Source organism: Zalophus californianus, chromosome 14 (genome assembly GCF_009762305.2).
Source record: "Zalophus californianus isolate mZalCal1 chromosome 14, mZalCal1.pri.v2, whole genome shotgun sequence".
Lineage (NCBI taxonomy): Eukaryota > Metazoa > Chordata > Mammalia > Carnivora > Otariidae > Zalophus > Zalophus californianus.
Window position 1 is genome coordinate 21,573,132 of NC_045608.1, and position 18,284 is coordinate 21,591,415.

An 18,284-nucleotide genomic window follows, 5' to 3' on the forward strand; every position below is an offset into this window, starting at 1 on the left:
GCTCCAACTAGGGTCCAAAGAGAGAGCCGGCAGAGGCAGGAGACCAGATGCTGCAGCTCCAACAGCTCTTCAAGGGTGCCTAGCTTCCTGCAGCTCCAGTATCAGTAGAAAGTGGGGGTTTACATGTGTGTATGCAAATGTCTTCTTTACCCTATTAAGTTATTAACTGGAACAGCAGGGATGATTTCTGTACACATTGGAAAATCGGCCCCGAAGTGTTAGACAGCCTTAACATTGTGATTATAATAGATAATAAATTGTAATCTCAGGCACTGAGCACATTTAATAGATACATTTTTCAAGGGGGAAGTCTGAGCATTCAGATACACACAGCAAAGGACGGGTTCTTATTGACAAGGCCTCAACATCCAACTTCAAAGACATTGTTAGTTCTGGTGAATACCTCTTCCACCCAAGTTCTGGGTTGGGGGAAATGGCCTGAGAAGAGGCAGAGGACAGGGCAGCTGGAAGAGGGTGATGGACAGCAGAGGCCCCAGTGAGGGAAATGCATGCCACCCCAGTGCAAGCCAGCACAGAGGCCTGGGAGAACGATCGCGGACTGGGTCACAGCCCAGGGGCAGACCCAGAGAGTAAAAACATTTACTAGACAGCAAAGGAAAAACCTGTGGGGCAGAGGAATTAGGGAAGAGGCCAGGCATCTTCTCAGGTACTCTCCCCAGGTATTAATGGTGGGAGGGAACTTGAGGGGAATGGCTGGCTCAAGCATCCCTAGCCCCAGGACACTCTCTCCGCCTCCTGGGTCTGCCTGCCAAAACGCTTTGTTTTCACAGCACCGGGAGTTTCTTTTACCCTAAGCACCAGTCACACCGTATTGGACTCACTGACTTCTGTCTTTCACCAGGCTAAATACTTCTGGAGGTCAGGAACCGGGCCTTCCTGACTTTCATTCCCAGGACTGGCACACAGCACCTGGTAGGTGCTCTGCACATATTTGTTGAATAAACGAACACATGTTCGATGACTGGATTGCAGTCGTGGCTTCACGGCCTGTTGTAACAACGAATCAGATTCCGCCCCAGCAACCCTGGAACGACTCAGACACGAAGGTGCGCTCGCAAGAAGTGGGAACCCCGGCCGCTCTCACCCAGGCTGACGAGCACCCGCTGCAAGGCCTGGTAGGACGAAGTCTGCAGGTCAAAGAGGGAGAGTTTGTAGTCTGTACTCAGCTGCGCCTCATGTCGGATTGTTTCAAACAAGGCTGATGCCCTGTAGAGCTGCAAGTAGGGGACAGAGAACGTCATTCATTCCCCAGAAACGAGAGACATTTCTGCACTGACCAGAGACAACTTCTACACCCAACTTGGTGCCCCAATCTAAAAACACTTTTTTAAGAGGTTTGAAAGGATGAATCTTCATTTCCAGGTAGGTCCTTGTGGACCGGAAGAGGCATCATATCAGATCACACCCAGGAAATTAGAGTTTATGTGCTCAGTTTGATCAGGGGACCTAAAAGAAAAAGATTATGGACTTCTAGTCTGAAAGCTGCAAGGAAAAAAAATCAGCTGTTAATCGAAACAAGTGCTGATTTTGATGGAAACAAACAAAAAGTCTCTCCTTTTGTCATCAAGCAACCATAATTTAGTGCCCCTGGCCTCACGGACCCCAAGGGTGGGAGTGAGAGCGGATGTGGGGCAGGCAGGCTGGAAATGGACGAGGCTGGGGTGGGGGGAAGGAGGTGCAGGCAGCCACCCTTTCAGGAGGAGGTCGGCCTTTTGCAGGCAGTTCAGCTGAATCAAACACTGCCCTCCGCAACAGTGATCAGGGACAGGTCTTCCCCAGACAAGCTCCCCTGCAGCCACACCTGCTCACGGGGACATGCACAGAACTGGATGCTTGACATTCCTACAGAGACACTGTCTTCCTGCTCTAAGTGGCTTCTCCACAAGACTTTTCTCTAATATTTATATGCTGGAAGTTGTATCCAACTTTAAGTTCATGCAAATTTAAAAAACAGAATTCCAAGATTAAGAGACTTAGAGACTTAGTATCCCCAGCTCTACCACTAATTCATCCTGTGACCTTGGGCAATATTTGGAGCCTCAGTTTCTTCTTTTCTATAAAGGGGATGGTTGTCATTCTAACTCACAGGGTTATTCGAGGAATAAATTCAGTGAGTGACAGTACTTGAAAATTGCAAATCACTATAGCAATATAAATTTTAATTTTTAAAACAAGGAACTAAAGAATTCTTTAAACTGCCTTTAATAGTTTAAAAAGGGGAGTAAAATACCATCACATTCCAGGAGGCCGTGGCACAAGTTCAGTCACATCACCTCCTCAGTTCCTGTGAGCACCTCACAGGCCTCGCACAATGCCTCAGCAGTAATTACTCACTGCCTAAACAGTTGAGTGTGGGATTTTGGATGACACCATCTCACAACTCCTTCAGCTTGACAGAAGAACCATAGCTTTAGGATCTTCCCAGTCTCCAGAGCCAGGTTTAATGAGGAATGGTAGCACATAACACAAGAATGCCAAAGAAATCATTGAGAAATCTATCATATAAGTGAGCAGGAATCTTCACTATGGTTCAACACTTCTGGGTTGAAGATCCCGTACACCAACCCAAGGGTAGAGGTTAGCACCTTCTCGTGAATGTCATCACTACTAGGACAGTAATGCCAAGGCCATCCATGCTTCTGGAAACAAAATCCATTTGGAACAGGGGCTCTCCTGCTCACCTGGTGTTGGGCCTCCTCCAGGTTTCCACTAGCCCAAAGGGAGAGGCCAAGACCATGTCGAATTTTGGCTTCATCTTCTCTTCGGCCCAGTTGCTCAGCTAACCTTAAGCCTGAAATCAGATAGAGAAATGCTAAGGACACACAGAAGACAGACACCCCCCGCCCCCACCCAAGGAGTCCTGGAGGGTAATTCTGCCTCAGGGGTGTATATAAAGAATGTTAACACAGCTAAATAAAATGCAGGACAAGAGTAGAATCAGACAAGGCAGAGTAAGCATTCTCTTCAAATTCTGTGTTAGTGGCGACCTTTCCAGGACACTCCAGGATGCCCCAGCAAGAGCTCAGGTGATGGCTATCAGCAGGAAACAGGTTTGCAGGGCCAGCAGAAACAGTGAAATGTGAATGGAACCTAACCTGGCTGTCCTCCCAGCTGTGAAATCCCTAGCTCTGCAAATGAAAACTCCTGGCCTATAAATTTATCTAACCGAATTCCTTGGCGGGCAAAAGCTTTTCCTGACAGTTCTAGTCAAGTACAGAAGCCAAGCTAATACTCTTTCCTCTCTCACGTACGTAGCATCCAATCAGTGTCAATGGGAGACACATCTGATGCTCTTCCGAAAGCAGAATGCTCACACTGTCTTACCCTGCCTTCTGTTACTGATGCCACTGATGCATTTCATGTCCAGTCTGTTTTTCCTTTAAGGCTGAGACTTTGATATGCCTCGGCAGGGTTATAGAACAAGTACTATTATGAGCTGAAAGCCTTAAATGAGACTGTCCTCATTCTAATGGCCTTCAGATAGACACCTGCAGTTTGGGTCACTTACCTACAGCAAGCTTCTGGCTTTCGGGACACCAGCAACCCCAGGGCTTTGGGAGAACCAAATCTGAGGGCAACCATTTATTGTACTGGCCACTAAGCAGTTCTCAGCATCAGTTGGTCCTCATGATCTGGCTCTCTGTACACAGGAGTTAGCTTGTGCAGAAGTGCACACAAAGGAAAGACTTCCTTTTTAAAATCCAATTTAGGGTGGATGGGAGCCTACCTCTGAGCATGCTGGGCCCATGCAATTTCTGACTTCTAAAAAGAAACTGAGTCAGTTGAGAGGATAATAAAAGTGATATTCAGGTTCAGGCTCATAAAATATTATGCATTTCACAATGCACTTAAGTTTAAATCATGTCACTGGGTAACAAAAATAATACTTGTAAATTATTCACATGTTAAAATACCTCATAGAATAGGAACACAAATGGAAGATGGTGCTTGGGTGAAAACCAGGAGAATACTAGTTGTTTTAACCTTCAATATACTAACCGTGTTCATTCTCGAAGGCAGCTATTCCTGCTAGATCTGGGTCTATGAGTTGGAAGTAAAATCCATTGAGGTAGCCCCCCTAAAGGTAAGTTCTGTGCGAGCAGGGACTTTGTTCCCTGCTGGATCCCCAGCATGTAGGACACACTCCAGCCCATAGTCAGAGGTTCTCCGATGAAGAGCTAAAAGCCCCCAGGCAGACACGATATCGGTCCCATCTGTTCTTATTTGCCTCTGCCTCTTAGGAATCTAACCCACCCACCCGGCATCCCTGAAGCCTGGTTTCCTAGGAACTAGTTGCATATAACTCCATGTAGGTCACTAAATGGGTCCAGGCTCCTCTTCTTCATTTGCAAAAAGAGAAAAAGCTGGATGAGACCAGTGGCTTTGACCACGGTTGTCTATACACATCACCTGGAGAGCTTATACAAAAATCCCAGACCAGGCCCCACCTGTGAGGTTCTAATGCCCTGGGGCAGGGTGATGCTGACCTACAGCCCCCCTTGGAAAGCCAGGGGGCGGGGGCACCAAGGTGGTTTCTGGCTGAACTGTTCCCTCAGTTGCATAAGGCTGCAGAGACTGCAGTTCTCTGACTCAGAGAACTCAGAAAAGGCCTTTCCAGGTGTCCGCACCTGTAACAGCTCCTAAGAATAGGCATCTAATCTGGCCCATGAGGCACACCAGGCTCTCTGGTGGAGCACATCCACGGAACAGACACCATGGAAATGCCACGATGAGAATTCAGATCTCTGTGAGATTTAAAATTACAACTGTAAAAATGAAATTGAGAGTTTTCCATAAATATAGAATTATGTTACAATGTCTCAGGCAAAGCAGCTGCTTTATGGAAACAATATTTCAGGAAGTACAAAAGAACACAGCTGAAAGGTTGTCATATGCTGGGTCTGAATTTAATAGTTTTCACAAATTCGACTGAAAATTGCCCCAGTCTGTTGGAATTTTACCACAGTCAACTTTCAGGAAACCCAAAGCCAACTCTCATATTTAATGCATGGAGGCAGAGCGCCCATGGAGTGGGAGCAAAATAAGGTCTGGGGAGTGGCTCCCAGCCTCTCCATGATCTCTCAGCCTGCAGGTCAGAGCAATCCCTGGTCTGTACAAAGTATGACAACACACCATCAGCTCTGGGTCCATTCTCCCCTTTGCTTCCTGCTTCCCTCCCTCCTGGCTTCGCAGCTGGGGCTCAGGAGTAATGGGGGATATATCACCGTTCCAACCCTGCTCTGTGCTTAGAAACAACTCCACACAGGGTCTTGTGTGGTTCCTGGGGTTGGAAAACTTGGGCTGGGCCCCACTCCACCATGAACTGACCACATGGTCAGGACCAAGCCACTGTATTCTCTGATGCTCAGGTCATTTGGCCGCAGACAGGAAGAGAGATATACCTCTGAAGGTTACTGTGAGAATGATATCCGAATAAATAAACTATACGTGCACAGACCCTTGGAAGCTGGAAATGGGAGTTTCTGCTTGGAAATCAGCAACTATTTCCTTTTACTAGTGAGCCAAGAACATCCTATCTGCCGTTCTTCCCTGCCAGGATGGGAGGATGTCATGTGCCCCTGTGAGGGGGAGAGCTTTCCAGAGGAGAAGTGTAAAGGGGTGGAGGGGACCAACACACTGCTGTGGGACTTCTGCTTCCTGAGGAAGGAAGCGTCCATGGACTGGCTCAGGTGGCTGTATGGAACCTGACAGCAGAGGACAGGAGCTGGGGGAGAAGAGGGGAGAGGAGGAGAAAGGGGAGGGAGCCGCACTTTCTGGGCCTGTCTGGAACGAGACTGCCGTAGCGCCAGCTCAAGCACTGTGGGCAATAAACACTGGGAAGGAATCCTGGTCGACTGCTTGAGTGACCCTCAGCCTGGATTAAACCTCAGCTGCAACCTCATAATGGACTTCTTCATAGTTTTCTTATGGTTTAGATATTTTCAGGAAGTACAATGGGGCTTGGGACAGATGGGCGTTTTCCTCTGATTCGGGCCCTTAAATTTTATGCGACTAAATCTTACTTGATTCCTCTCATGTAGGGAGTGTGTCATTTGCTCTGAAGGGCGAGGGTTCTGAAGAGCAAGGAGGGCATCAGCTCCCTGGGCAGCTGGCTGCCAGTGTTACACAAGCCGGGAAACACGTTCTGGACGAGGGAACGCCTTTGTGCTACTAAGAAACACTGTGGTTTTGGAGTTGAGCTCATGATGTGGCCTCTGAGCTCCTTACTCCAGGCAGAGGCGGCCACTCTCAAACTGTGCATACTTCCTTCCGAGGAGACTCTGAACTTGATCTCAGAGTTTACCGAGAGACCACCCCAGACCTTTTCACTTACCTTCCTGTAAGTACATGACTGCCTGGGAATAGTTCTGCAAGGCATGATGGGTCCTTCCGAGGCTACTATATGACACTGTCTTGGCCACCAAGTCATTCATCTGTGCAGCGATGCTCAAGTGCTGTTCCTGATAGACCACAGCCCTCTCAAAGGTGCCCAGGGATTCATACGTCAGGCCCAGGTTCCCATAGGCGCGGCCCTGGCAGGTGGGGTTGTTGGTTTCCTCTGCTATCTGCAGATCGAGCTGGTGGTACTGCAGGGCTGTATCATATTCCCCCATCTGCTGGTAAACGCCACCAAGGCCACAGGCTGCATCACTTTCCAGAGCTCGGTCTTTCATCTCTCTAGCGATGTTCAGCTGGCGTTCGAGGCAGGAAATTGCTTGTTCGTAATTCCCTAATTGGCTGTGCAGACTTCCTAGCTCTCCATACGCCTGGGCTTTATTAAAGGCCTCCCCAAGCTCATGGGCGACCACGAGCCTCTTTTCAAAGCACACAAGGGCTTGCTGCAAGCTCCCCATTGCCCTGTGGGGATGTAGATAGAAAAGCAATGATATTATTTTGTGCAGGTGCAGACATGCTAAAGCCCCCGAGAAAATGAAAAGCATTTGTCACTGTCACTTACTATAGAAGCTCTTAACTCCTCTTCTAGCTAAAATCTATCATGTGCCCTTAGAGTGAGATGCAGGGGAATTTCATAATCTGGAAAGCAATTCAAAAGTCATCCCTTAGTGACCTTCCCAAGAGCTTGAGATTCAATGGGATATACACCCCAGAGGAAACATAAAATATATTAATAGGCACAATGATAGCAAGTGAACTGTTTGGTTCTTCGGGCCTCCCAATTTCCACTACTGCTTAGACTATGTTCTTGAAATCACTTTACAATGGCTATAAATCTTTCACCCTGAGCTTCTCAGAGCACTCTGTGGGTGATGATTTAGTTTGACTCTTGCCCTTCCTCCACTCCAGGAGCCCTAATCCCCTGCTGATCTGGAAGGGCCGTAAATTCTGCAGACACAGACACCTTCTTGGGTTCCCCACATTCAGAAGGAAAGCATCACCTTGGCCAACAGTGTGTCTTTTTGTGCTGCTAAGAGATGACATGATAAGACTGGGAAGAGCATGGATTTTGGCGGCAGACCAAGTCAGTTGTGTGGGGCACATGAATTCCTTTCCCTGAGCCTCCATTTTTGGATGATAGTAAATCCCACATCCCATAGCAGGTCATAATAAGTGTAGAGTAATACAGGATTGCCATAAATATTAAGCAAGATATCTCTGCAAGGTGCCTAGCATGATGATGATAGTATACATTTATTCACTCCTGCCATCTTCAGGTGGCTTTCCCTAAAAGCAACAAAAGGGGGAGTCCACGTAATTGGTGGCTATAGGTGTTGCATTAATAAACACATTCACATAATGTGAGAGACATTCAGAAAACATCAGTTGAATTGATGCATTCACCTTTCCTGTTCCCATTATCCCTTTTATCCTGCTCATTATGAGGTGGTCAAAAGAGCACTGCATTTGGGGTCAGACAGCCCTGGGTTTGACTCTCAGCTGTCCTTCATTTTTAAGCTGTGTAACCTTGGACATCGACCTAACCCCTCTGGGCCTTAGCTTCTTCCTCCATAACGTACGGGTAATAATATCCCCACTAAATTCACAAAATCACTGGGGGAGCCAAATAAGATACGTATGAAAATGCTTTGTAGGTGACAAGCCACCGTGCAGACAGTAAGTTGCCAACACGGCCACAAATGCTCTTTGTACACGTGATCAACCACATCTGTCCTCTGTCGTCTTTACCTGTGTCCATTTCCTAGGCCCCGGTAAGCCTTGGCTTGGTCTTGCATGCGATTCAGGCTCTGGGCAACAGATAAATACTGTTCGTAGTACTTGATAGCTTCCTCGTAGTCACCCAGGGCCTCGTAGCAATCCCCCAGATTGCCGTAGGCCCGGCCCCTGTCGAGCACAGACTCGTTTCCACTTAGCTGCTGCAGCATGGCCAACTGCTGCTCGAAGTAGCCAATGGCTTCTTCCATGACATTCATGTTCATCTTTGTGATCCCCATGTTGCCGTAGACCTGGGCTTCCAGACTGGGGTCCTTCAGCTTCTGCCCCAGATCCAGCTGCTCTTCATAACACTTGAATGCCATTGTATATTTCCCAAGGGCCATGTAGACCGCAGCCAGATGCCCGTGAGCTCTGCACTCCCCCGGCAAGTCGCTCAGCTCCTGATAGACCTCCAACTCCTGCGTGTGATAACCCAAGGCCTTGTCGTATTTCTGGATCATCCGGTATGCTGTGCCCAGGGCTGCATATGCACTGGCTTCCAGTCTTCTGTCCTTGACATGGTGAGCCAAGCCCAGCTGCTGCTCATAGAATTTTATTGCACCGTTTATATCTTTTTTACAGATGAATATATCACCCAGGTTCCCCAGGGCTCGAAATTTAGCCTGGGAATTATTCAGCGACTGGGCTAGGGACAGTAGGTACTTCTGACACTCTTCAGCTTTGCTGAAGTTCAGCAGAGCCTTGAATGCTAGGCCCAAGTTGCAGTAAGCTTTCGCCTGGCTCAGTTTGTCATGAAGGTCTTTGGCCAGTGCCAGATCCTGCTCATAGTACTTCACTGCCTCCTGGTAATTTCCAAGGCAGTAATGGGCATAGCCGAGATTGTGGCAGACCTTCCCTTCTCCTTCCATGTCTTGAAGGTCAGGAGCGAGCCGGAGGTACTGTTCATAATAGGGGGCGGCCTGGACATACTCCCCCCGAGAGCAGTGGAAGTTGCCCAGGTTGCTGAGGGCCCGGGCCTCACTCTGGATGTCACGAAGCTCCCGAGCAATGTTCAGGTGGTTCTGATAATGTTGCAGGGCCCGGTCATGGGCACCCAGGGCCTGGTAGGCCACGGCCAGGTTCCCGTGTGTGGATGCCTGTGAGGCACGGTCATTCACTTCCATGGAGATCTGCAGCTCCTGCCGGTGGTACTTGACGGCCTGGTCGTACATGCCCAGAGCATTGTAGGCATTGCCCATATTCCCATAGGCACGGCCCTGGGCAGCATAGTCACTCAGCTCCTGGGCAATGCACAGGTGGGTCTTGTGGAGTTTCAGAGCAGTATCATAATCGCCTTTCATCTGGTGTATGATTCCTGAGAAAGAGAAAAAAGGAACAGAAAAAGGTTAGAATTACTGATGAGCAGTTTGGGGAAAACAAATGTAATTTGCAACTCAATTTATACTCAAACACAATCCAGGTGAATTAGAGAATTTAAAATAACAGAAGGTAGAATTAAATATTTATCAGCGTTCCGGAGGGGAGATAGCTTTCTAAGCTTTGAAGCAACAGAAAAAAACACAGACAGATTTGATTACAAAATTAAGAAGTTCGGTACTTCAATATATATCTAAAATTAAAAGGCAAACCCAATACTAGAAAATACGTGACACATATATGACAAAATCCAATAGCTATTATGTATAAAGATTTCCAGGATTTCACTTGGTCTGATTAAAAAAAAAAAAAATTAAAATCAAACCCCCAGTTTACTGAAGTAGGTAAAGAGCAGTAAGTGTGAGCAGACAACTCATATCCAAGAAATACAAAAGTAACCACAGGGGAAAAGGCTAATTTCTTTTAATAACCAAAGAAATGCAAAATAAAGCAACCCCAAAGTACCATTTTACTTCAACTAAATTAGCAAACAAAAACTTTAAACAGCACCCTAAACTGATGAGGTTGCCCTGAAATTGGTAAACACATCAGCTGCCGGACATAAACAGGAGCAGCCTGTGGAGAAGCAGGATGACAGGAACCACACACATGGTCCTGCTCAGACCTGGCAATCCTACTCAGAGCAATATATTCTAAGGAAATCATCTGACACATGCAAGAGACTATTCGCATAGCAATCTTCACTGCAGCATTATAGATTAGTGGGAAATCAGAAACATCTTAAATGGCAAGCACTGGGGGGCTGTAGAAGTACATTTTGGTATATCAACTCAATAGAGGATTATGCAGTCATTAAAAGATAATTACGAAGTCTGTGTAGAAAAATGGGGGGAAAGGGTTCTTACAATAATAAGTGGAAAAAAGCAGAAAACAATGCTGTATGCTCCCCGGGACAACAACCAGGAAAATCAACGTGTGCACATGCACAAGACCTTGAGGAGATCATGCAAAAACAGAAACTGCTGCCTTGCGAGGTGATGGGATTTGAATGATTTTTTTCTTCCAAAATTTCTTGGAATTCTGCTCTACGGCTTTTACAGTCAATAATAAGAGAACTTTAAACAACGCTCATAAACTATGCTCTAGTAGCTAAGCTATTGTTTCTACAAGCATTTCAAAATGACATATATCATCAATATAAAAAAAGAGAGTAGTTCCAAATAAGGGATATCATCAAAGTAATTGGGGAGGCACCTTTGAGGAGAACCTGGTTCATCCCAGCAGGGCGGGGGTGGGGGTGGGGGTGGGGGGCACTGGAAAAGATGGACAGAAGCTAGTATGCAAACAGGTTCCTCCTTGCCCTTGGATTTGAACATACTTTTCCATGAATCAATGCGTGAGCTTTGCAGTGGTGACCAAAAACCCACAGAAGTACAAAAAGCAAAAACACCAAGCTGGGTTCTTGTTAAAAGTCTAAACTAAAAATAGACACGCGGAGAAAGCAAGCTGTCAAGATCCAGGCCCCACAATTCGCCTCTCTCTGTGATACTTTCACTCACTTGCTCACTCCCTCCCGCGCTGCCCCAGGATTCACTGTGTGCTAAGGCTCGTGGTGGGCAGCAGGGATAGACAAAGGAGACGCAAGTCTGCCCTCAGAGAGTGCGCCAGGGTCATCAGGGAGCCAGTCGTGCAACGAATAATGTCGGCACACATCATGAACGCTGAAGCGAGGGGGGGCAGAAAGGAGCAGGGCAGAGCTGCTCTTCTGTCCCCGTGTCTTCCCCTGCCTGGGGTGGAGATATGCCCCGTCACAGGACTTGCGTCTACCTCTGGGCCCAGCCAACTTTTTGATGTTAGCTCCACTCTGGGTACTGGATACATCATTTAGCCTCTCTGAGCTTTTCACAGCTCATCTATAAAGTGAGGAAAAGAATCATCTCGATGCCAATCTTAGAGGGCAGTAGTGAGGATCAAATGAAATCACGTATGTGCGAGTGCACTATAACCGCAGACTGGAATTCAAATACTAGTCACTGAATTTACTATATGCTTCCAGGAAAGGGAATCCTCAAGGTGATAGAAGTACACAAACGATGGTAATGATTCTGGGTATTTTCTTATAGGAGTAAAGTATTGCATAATTTAAAAATAAGTAAATAATGGTCCTCTATACAATGGAATAACATAGTGTCATTAAAAATGGTGAAGTAGGAAAAAAAACAAACCCTTTGAGTTTGCCCTAGATTAAATGACTTAATTTAAAAAAATGGTGAAGCGGAAGATGATATATTGACATGGGAAAAATTACAATATATTAATGGAATATATGATCACAAAACAGTACATTGTAATGAAAACATTAATGGGTGTATATACATGTATGTTTGCATTTATATGTCTACATACAGCAAAGTATTTAAATGTTAACTGTAGTAATCCTTGGGTGGTGGAACTGCCGTTTTTTTCATGTTGTTTCTCTGTATTTTAAGTGGGTTTTTTTTTCTATAAGGAATGCATAGCATTTGGTTTAAAAATTACTGAAAAGAGGGCGCCTGGGTGGCTCAGTTGGTTAAGCGACTGCCTTCGGCTCAGGTCATGATCCTGGAGTCCCGGGATCGAGTCCCACATCGGGCTCCCTGCTCGGCAGGGAGTCTGCTTCTCCCTCTGACCCTCTTCCCTCTCGTGCTCTCTCTCTCTCATTCTCTCTCTCTCAAATAAAAAAAAAATAAAATCTTTAAAAAAACAAAACAAAACAAAACAAAATTACTGAAAAGATTTTTAAAACTCTGATCCAACAAGCAAAGTAATATTCCTGGGGATTGGGCCTGGTCACTGCCCTGGGCTGGAGATGTCACCGGTATCCTTGCTGGAAGGATAGGGTTTTTCAGAACCTGTCTCAAGGTCAGAAAGTCTAAGTTACACAAGAAGCAATACCTTGGCATCACCTGGAACCCCATTAGTGGTGAAAAATTATTAGTGACAAACATTTCAGTTCTAAAGACCTGAATTTGGCCTGTATCCCTAAACTGCTTTCATGTAGAGAGAAAATTTTTAGATTTCAAATTTCCGGGAATCCTTCAAGGAAATGAATCATTTGCTCCTTCTGTCCTCACTTTCTGTTTTTCTAAAATGAGAGGGAAAATATCTGCCCAGACAAGAGTCTGCAGTTAGAAACAGAGCTAGAGCTTGGCGGGGTGGGGGAGGTGGGGGTGGGTGGGGGGTGGGGGGTGATGAGGGCAACAGCAGGAATGCCCACATCTCCCTCTGAGCACTTTTTCCCTCAGCAATGCCTTTGCATTGATTTTTTTCCCCCTCACAGCTTTTAGATTTCTTTGCAAGGGTTTTTTTTTTTTTTTTAAGCCAATATGATCATTAGTTTCCAGGATGATGTTAAAAAGAAATAAGCAGTGTGAGCCCTTCAGAGAAGGCAATGGAAGAAGCTCAGGTAAGCTTTCATGCTCCCTGCCACCAAGGACACAGGTTTCTCTTGCTAGCCCCCCGCCCTCCCCACTTGTACACCATCTAAGAGGAAACTGGCTAAGTATCTGGAAGGCACACTATCATGGAAAAGCACAGAACTTTAAGTCAGCAGTTCTGTTTTACAAGGCTGCCTCCCACCTTATTCAGCTGGGTACCTTTGAGATTGTCACTTTATGTCTCTGAGGCTTTCTTTCTTTCTTTCCTTTTCTTTTTTTTTTTTAGAGAGAGAGTGCACACGCATGAGCAGGGGGGTGAAGGGGAAGGGGAGGGGCAGAGGGAGAGCGAATTTGAAGCAGACTCCACGACCAGCACAGAGCCCGGTGCAGGGGGGCGGGGGGGGGTCTTGATCTTACAACCTTGAGATCATGACCAGAGCCAAAATCAAGAGTCAGTCACTTAACCGAATGAGCCACCCAGGCGCCCCTCCTTTTCTTTTCTAACGGAAAACTTTTTTGGTGTTTTTCTTTTCTTATTAAGGTCAGGTTATACCATCTCAAAGAAAAGGTATGAGAAACATCATGGTGTATATCAATAAGCTTTGTAACCTCTAACATGCTATTCGAACATGGTACGAGCAGTATTTAGAGAGTGACAGAAAGGAAAAGGAATTCCATGTTTCCTCTTATGGCCTCCAGAGTCTGGCCTAGTTAATAGGGAGCAGTTGGGATGATAATGGCTACCCAGGGTTCAATGAGTTGTGAAAGAAACTGCCTGCTGGTGACGGCAAAATGATCTGACCCCCAGCCAGCTTGCCCGTGCACTCCCCTTCCTTCTCCCCTTCCTCATCTGACACTTCCAAGGCTCTATAAAGAATCAGGAAGATTTTTAAAAACAAAGACTTCCGGACACAGGCAAGGGCAGAAGGCGACGGGCCTGGCTGAGATGGGGATTTTTTTTTTTCATCCGCCCCGTGTCTCTACTGTCCCAGCCTCTGCCAGTCTGGAGAATTCTGAACAGAACATTACACACCCTTGGCAGCCGTTCTCTTTGTTAAGGCAACATAAAAGCGGCCCTGAGAATTGCCAGCAGAGTGACTGCACATGCTGAGGAGATAATCTGCAGATCCTCCTTCCCTTTCGAGACCACAGCTTGATTTTCCAGGGCCGTCACTCAGATGACGACTTACAGAGAGCCTGTCAGCAGGGGTGTGCTAGGTGACAACATGCTGCAGGGAGGGGGATTAAATGAAGATTAGTGGGGCAGAAGATCCTCACAAAGCCAAGTTCCCACAAGGCCGTATGGAGAAAGGACACACAGATGGGGATTTATACATCACCACGGTGGGCCTCTGCCTTGGGGACAGGAATGGTCACTGCCTGGGAATAGTAACACCTACTTTAAACGCTGTTGTGAGAGCCCAGGAGATCACGCTCATGAGGAGCCAGCACATGTGCCCGGGACATAGTAAATGCTCAATACAGTTTGCTTTTTATTATTAACCATTACCAGCAAAGACCAAGGGAGGGTGCGCCGAGCAGAATTTCTACTGAAATGAGATTTAGCATTTCAGCAGGGACTTCTGGCTGCATGTTCTCTTGTGAATTCTCTGGAAGGAGGGCCTCGGTGCACCTCCGCCAACAGTGGAAGCACTCTTCTCGTTTACTGAAAACATTATTGCTCTGATTATTAATAGTACGTGATCCAAATGGGGCTTTAAGAGCTCATCTGTTCTTTCCCGCTGCTTTCCAACAGGTTGGCTTCTGCCCCACCTACCCAAAGCCCCAGCCATTCTCAGGAGACACGAGCTGTGAGAGCTGGAAGAGGCCGGACTGTGGTCCAGGCCCAGTGAGAGGAAGTGAGGTCGTGGCAGAGCTGAGGGAGGCACTCTTGACCCACACGCCCTCAGCTGTACCAGCCCATCCAAGATAAGCAGGAGGCATAAAGGAACTGTTAATATTAGTCTCCTAGATATGACATGGGACAGCAGCTGTGCTAAAAGTTCTCATCTGTTAGAAATACACCCAGAAGTATTTGCAGATGCAACAACATGGTGTCTACGGTTTGCTTTAAAAAACACTCTAGCAGGGGGAAAAGTGAGCGTGTATGGGTGGGTGGGTGTGGGTGTGTTTAAGAAAATAGATGAAACAAGATTAGCAAAGTTTTGGTTTTTTTTTAAGCAAAATGTTGATGACTGAGTTATGAGTATGTGGGGGGTTCATTATACTATTGCTTCTGTGTGTGTGTGTGTGTGTGTGTGTGTGTGTGTGTGTGTGTGTGTGAAACATTCCATAATAGAAAATTAAATCAAATAATCAAGATATGCAGAGAGATCTGTATGGCACATTCTTCTGTAGTCCCTTTTGGATCAGGAAACTTCCTCATAGCTAAGTCCCGATGTGGATATTTAAGTTCATTTTTCTGTCTGTGGGCCCTCAGGAGAGAAAGAAATCAGCTGGTCACCAGCGTGGACAGGTATACCAGCCTCCATGTCCTTCCCCAATTTGGGAGGACTGAGAGCAACACAGTGCCTTGTTCCATTGCTTTGATTTCTTTATAGTCATCACATTTAATTTTACCTTTAATTTCAAAGACTCTTAAAGGACAGGATGATATGTGGTCACTCAAACAGGCGGGGTGGGAGGGGGTGGTGAAAACAGCTGAAAAACATGCTCCATAGAAAGAGCACTGCATATTCACAGCTGCTCCTCCCAATCCTCCTCCTTACCAGGAGGAGTGGCCCCAGTTTCTTCAGGGCACCCATTATTCTAGCTTTTTAGGTTCCCCAGATCCTCTCCCTCTCAAGTTGCTGGTAGAATTTTTCCACATTGCACCTAAAATATCCCAAGGCTTGGAGTGGGGAGGAGGGGACAGACCTGCTTAGTAAACAGATGGCTAGAATCAAAGGCACGAGAGCTAAGTGCTCTGTGTTAGAAATGCAACCAACTGGATGTTTTATCTCATTTTCAGGTTACTATTTATGAGCCTAGAGACAAGCTCATTCTTTTTGCCAGTGGAAGACAGCAAAGGTACAGAAATTTTTAAAAATGCAGATAATTCCAAAATTATTTCTCATGTGATTTCAGCTACAACCATCTTCCTGGTAGGTAAGCTTTTCCTGAAAACCGGTGCTTGGCCCTCTACTTGATAATCTCATGCACACTTCAAAACAATCCTGTGAGATCACTCCTGTGGTCTCAGAGACGCAGAAAGGTCGAGAACTCACTCAAGCCCATACAGCTCCAAGTGGCAGAACAGATACTGGACCCTAGGTTCTTCTGACCCAGGAATCCATGCTCTTTCACCCGTTTCCCTTCTGGAATGAAGCTGCAATGCCTTCTAGTGAAAGGCGGTCATGACTTTGCATATTAATGTGGCATTGGTTGTGGCAAACCAATCTTGTGGCAGCTGTGTGAGGACAGATTGCTGGTCTAGCTAAATTTGTATCTAGAGCAGGCAAGTGTACATTAGCGACTGGGAAGTCCCAAGAGGTATAGGAATGTAGGAGGAGGAAGCAGATGTAACCATTTGTGTGCGTGTCACCTCTGGAGAACTCTTGGCCAATTACGTGTCTCTTCCGCCGCCGTTTATCTTAATTACATCTGTCTACTTTTTCTACCTGACCCGCCAGGCTCTTTCTGTTCCTCCAAAGGGTAAGTGAAGTTAAGGGCCTGTTATCTTCTTTTGCTTCAACAGCAATTTGAGATGTCTTCTGTGACACTGAGAGTTCCCTGACACTTCTGTCCCAGATACCAATTGCCCTTCCCTTCTGTTTTAGTTCTGAGGAGCCCACTATAATAAGGTCGAGGAAATCCCTGCATACACCATCTCTGCCTCCCACAGACAGACTCCACCAGAAACTACCTGTGTTCCCCCCCTTTTATTGAGGCATAACTGACAAAACTGTATATATTGAAAGTCTATAACGTGATGATTTGATATACATATTCACGTGAAATGATTGCCACAATAATTAACACATCCATCACCCTTTTTGCGGTGAGAATACTTAAGATCTATTCTGTTAGAAAATTTCAAGTATACTGTAAGTATTATTAACTGTAGCCACCATGCTGCACATTAGAACCTCAGAACTTATTCCTCTGATAACCAAACTTGGAGGAAATAAAATGCAGCTGGAAGAGAAAGAGAGAGGCCCTATTTGCTCGATCCCTGGCCCTCAAGGCTTTCCTTGGGCTGGACAGAGGCACAGTCACTCCTCTGCAGCCCCCGCTTGTCACTGTCCCAAAGGTGTGGGCTGAATGACAGTGACAAGAAGCCAGCCTGGAGCTCGCTGGAGCCCAGTTATTTTACTGCTTTCATACATGGCCCCACTTCCTTGTTCCCTCGGAGAGTTAAAAACCAAGACTGCAGGTGAATAGCTCAGAAATTCCAAGGGCCTGTTCGGCTGTAAATCCTGAGGCAGTGGGGAAGATTAATTGTGCCATGAAGTAGGGGAAGTAATAATTAAACCTATTAAAAAGGAGGTGGCTGGAGAGGGGTGCTCCGGAGATGGATGATGAGGTAGGAAGTGTTAGGCACAGTCATCCCTAACGGCTGTGGCCAGGCCACTGTGAGAGAACTTGGTGGGAAGCCCAGAGCAGAGTGAAAAATATGCTGGGCCTGCCTGGCCAAGCCCCACCATTAGTCACTGTTTGGAGAAGGCAGAGTGTGGCTGGTTTTCATTCTGGATCACAATAAGAAGAGGGAGGCACCCTCATAAGTTAACAATGCAGAGAATGTTACAGGGAGTTAGTTTCAATACGAAACAAACATTTCTTTTGTTTCAAGGTCTGGGGTGGAATCCCTGAAATGCAGAGATAACTGCTTCTGCTTCTCTCTTGAGGTGAGCATCTAAAAACTGGACCAGTCCCACCTCCCGGGAACACCTTTTGAGTCCCTCTGGCCAGCAAAGTAAAGTGTGGGCCAATTAAAATGGCATTGACAAACTTTATGGATCCAGCGCCAACTCAGCCATCCCTGCCCTGTGCTCCCCACATGATCCCAGCCAAGAAGCAGCCCTTTTGGCCCTTCTACTCAGTCCCACCCTGCCTTGTATGCCTGACTTTCTCATCCCCTTTGCTTGGTTTGGACTGCCTTCCTCCCCGATCTGTGGTAGACTTTACTAATGTTCCCTGCTCTGGTTCTCTTCTACATCCAGATGTGTATTTCATACGCAGGAGAAGTCAGGCGTGGTCAAGTGACTTGTTTTGCCCAGTGGAATGTGAGGAGAGGCGCTGTGTTCCTTCCAGACAGAAGCACTTAAGAGCTGGACTACAATATGCCATGCTCTCTCTTCCCCTGCCTGATTGACTGCAGAAGCTATGTGTTCCAGA

General features: G+C 46.5%; 1 protein-coding gene across 5 annotated transcripts in view; it reads right to left on the minus strand.

Moving 5' to 3' along the window:
* Positions 1 to 18,284, minus strand: part of TTC28 (tetratricopeptide repeat domain 28) — a 659,289-nt gene that overhangs the window by 109,834 nt on the left and 531,171 nt on the right. For all 5 annotated transcript variants that reach the window (XM_027575252.2, XM_027575251.2, XM_027575253.2 and 2 more), the window contains 4 exons: positions 8,167 to 9,508; positions 6,356 to 6,879; positions 2,703 to 2,812; positions 1,106 to 1,235 (listed from right to left, as the gene is read on the minus strand). In XM_027575252.2, coding sequence (XP_027431053.1) covers positions 1,106 to 1,235; positions 2,703 to 2,812; positions 6,356 to 6,879; positions 8,167 to 9,508 — 2,106 coding nt within the window. The remainder of the gene's footprint in view (positions 1 to 1,105; positions 1,236 to 2,702; positions 2,813 to 6,355; positions 6,880 to 8,166; positions 9,509 to 18,284) is intronic.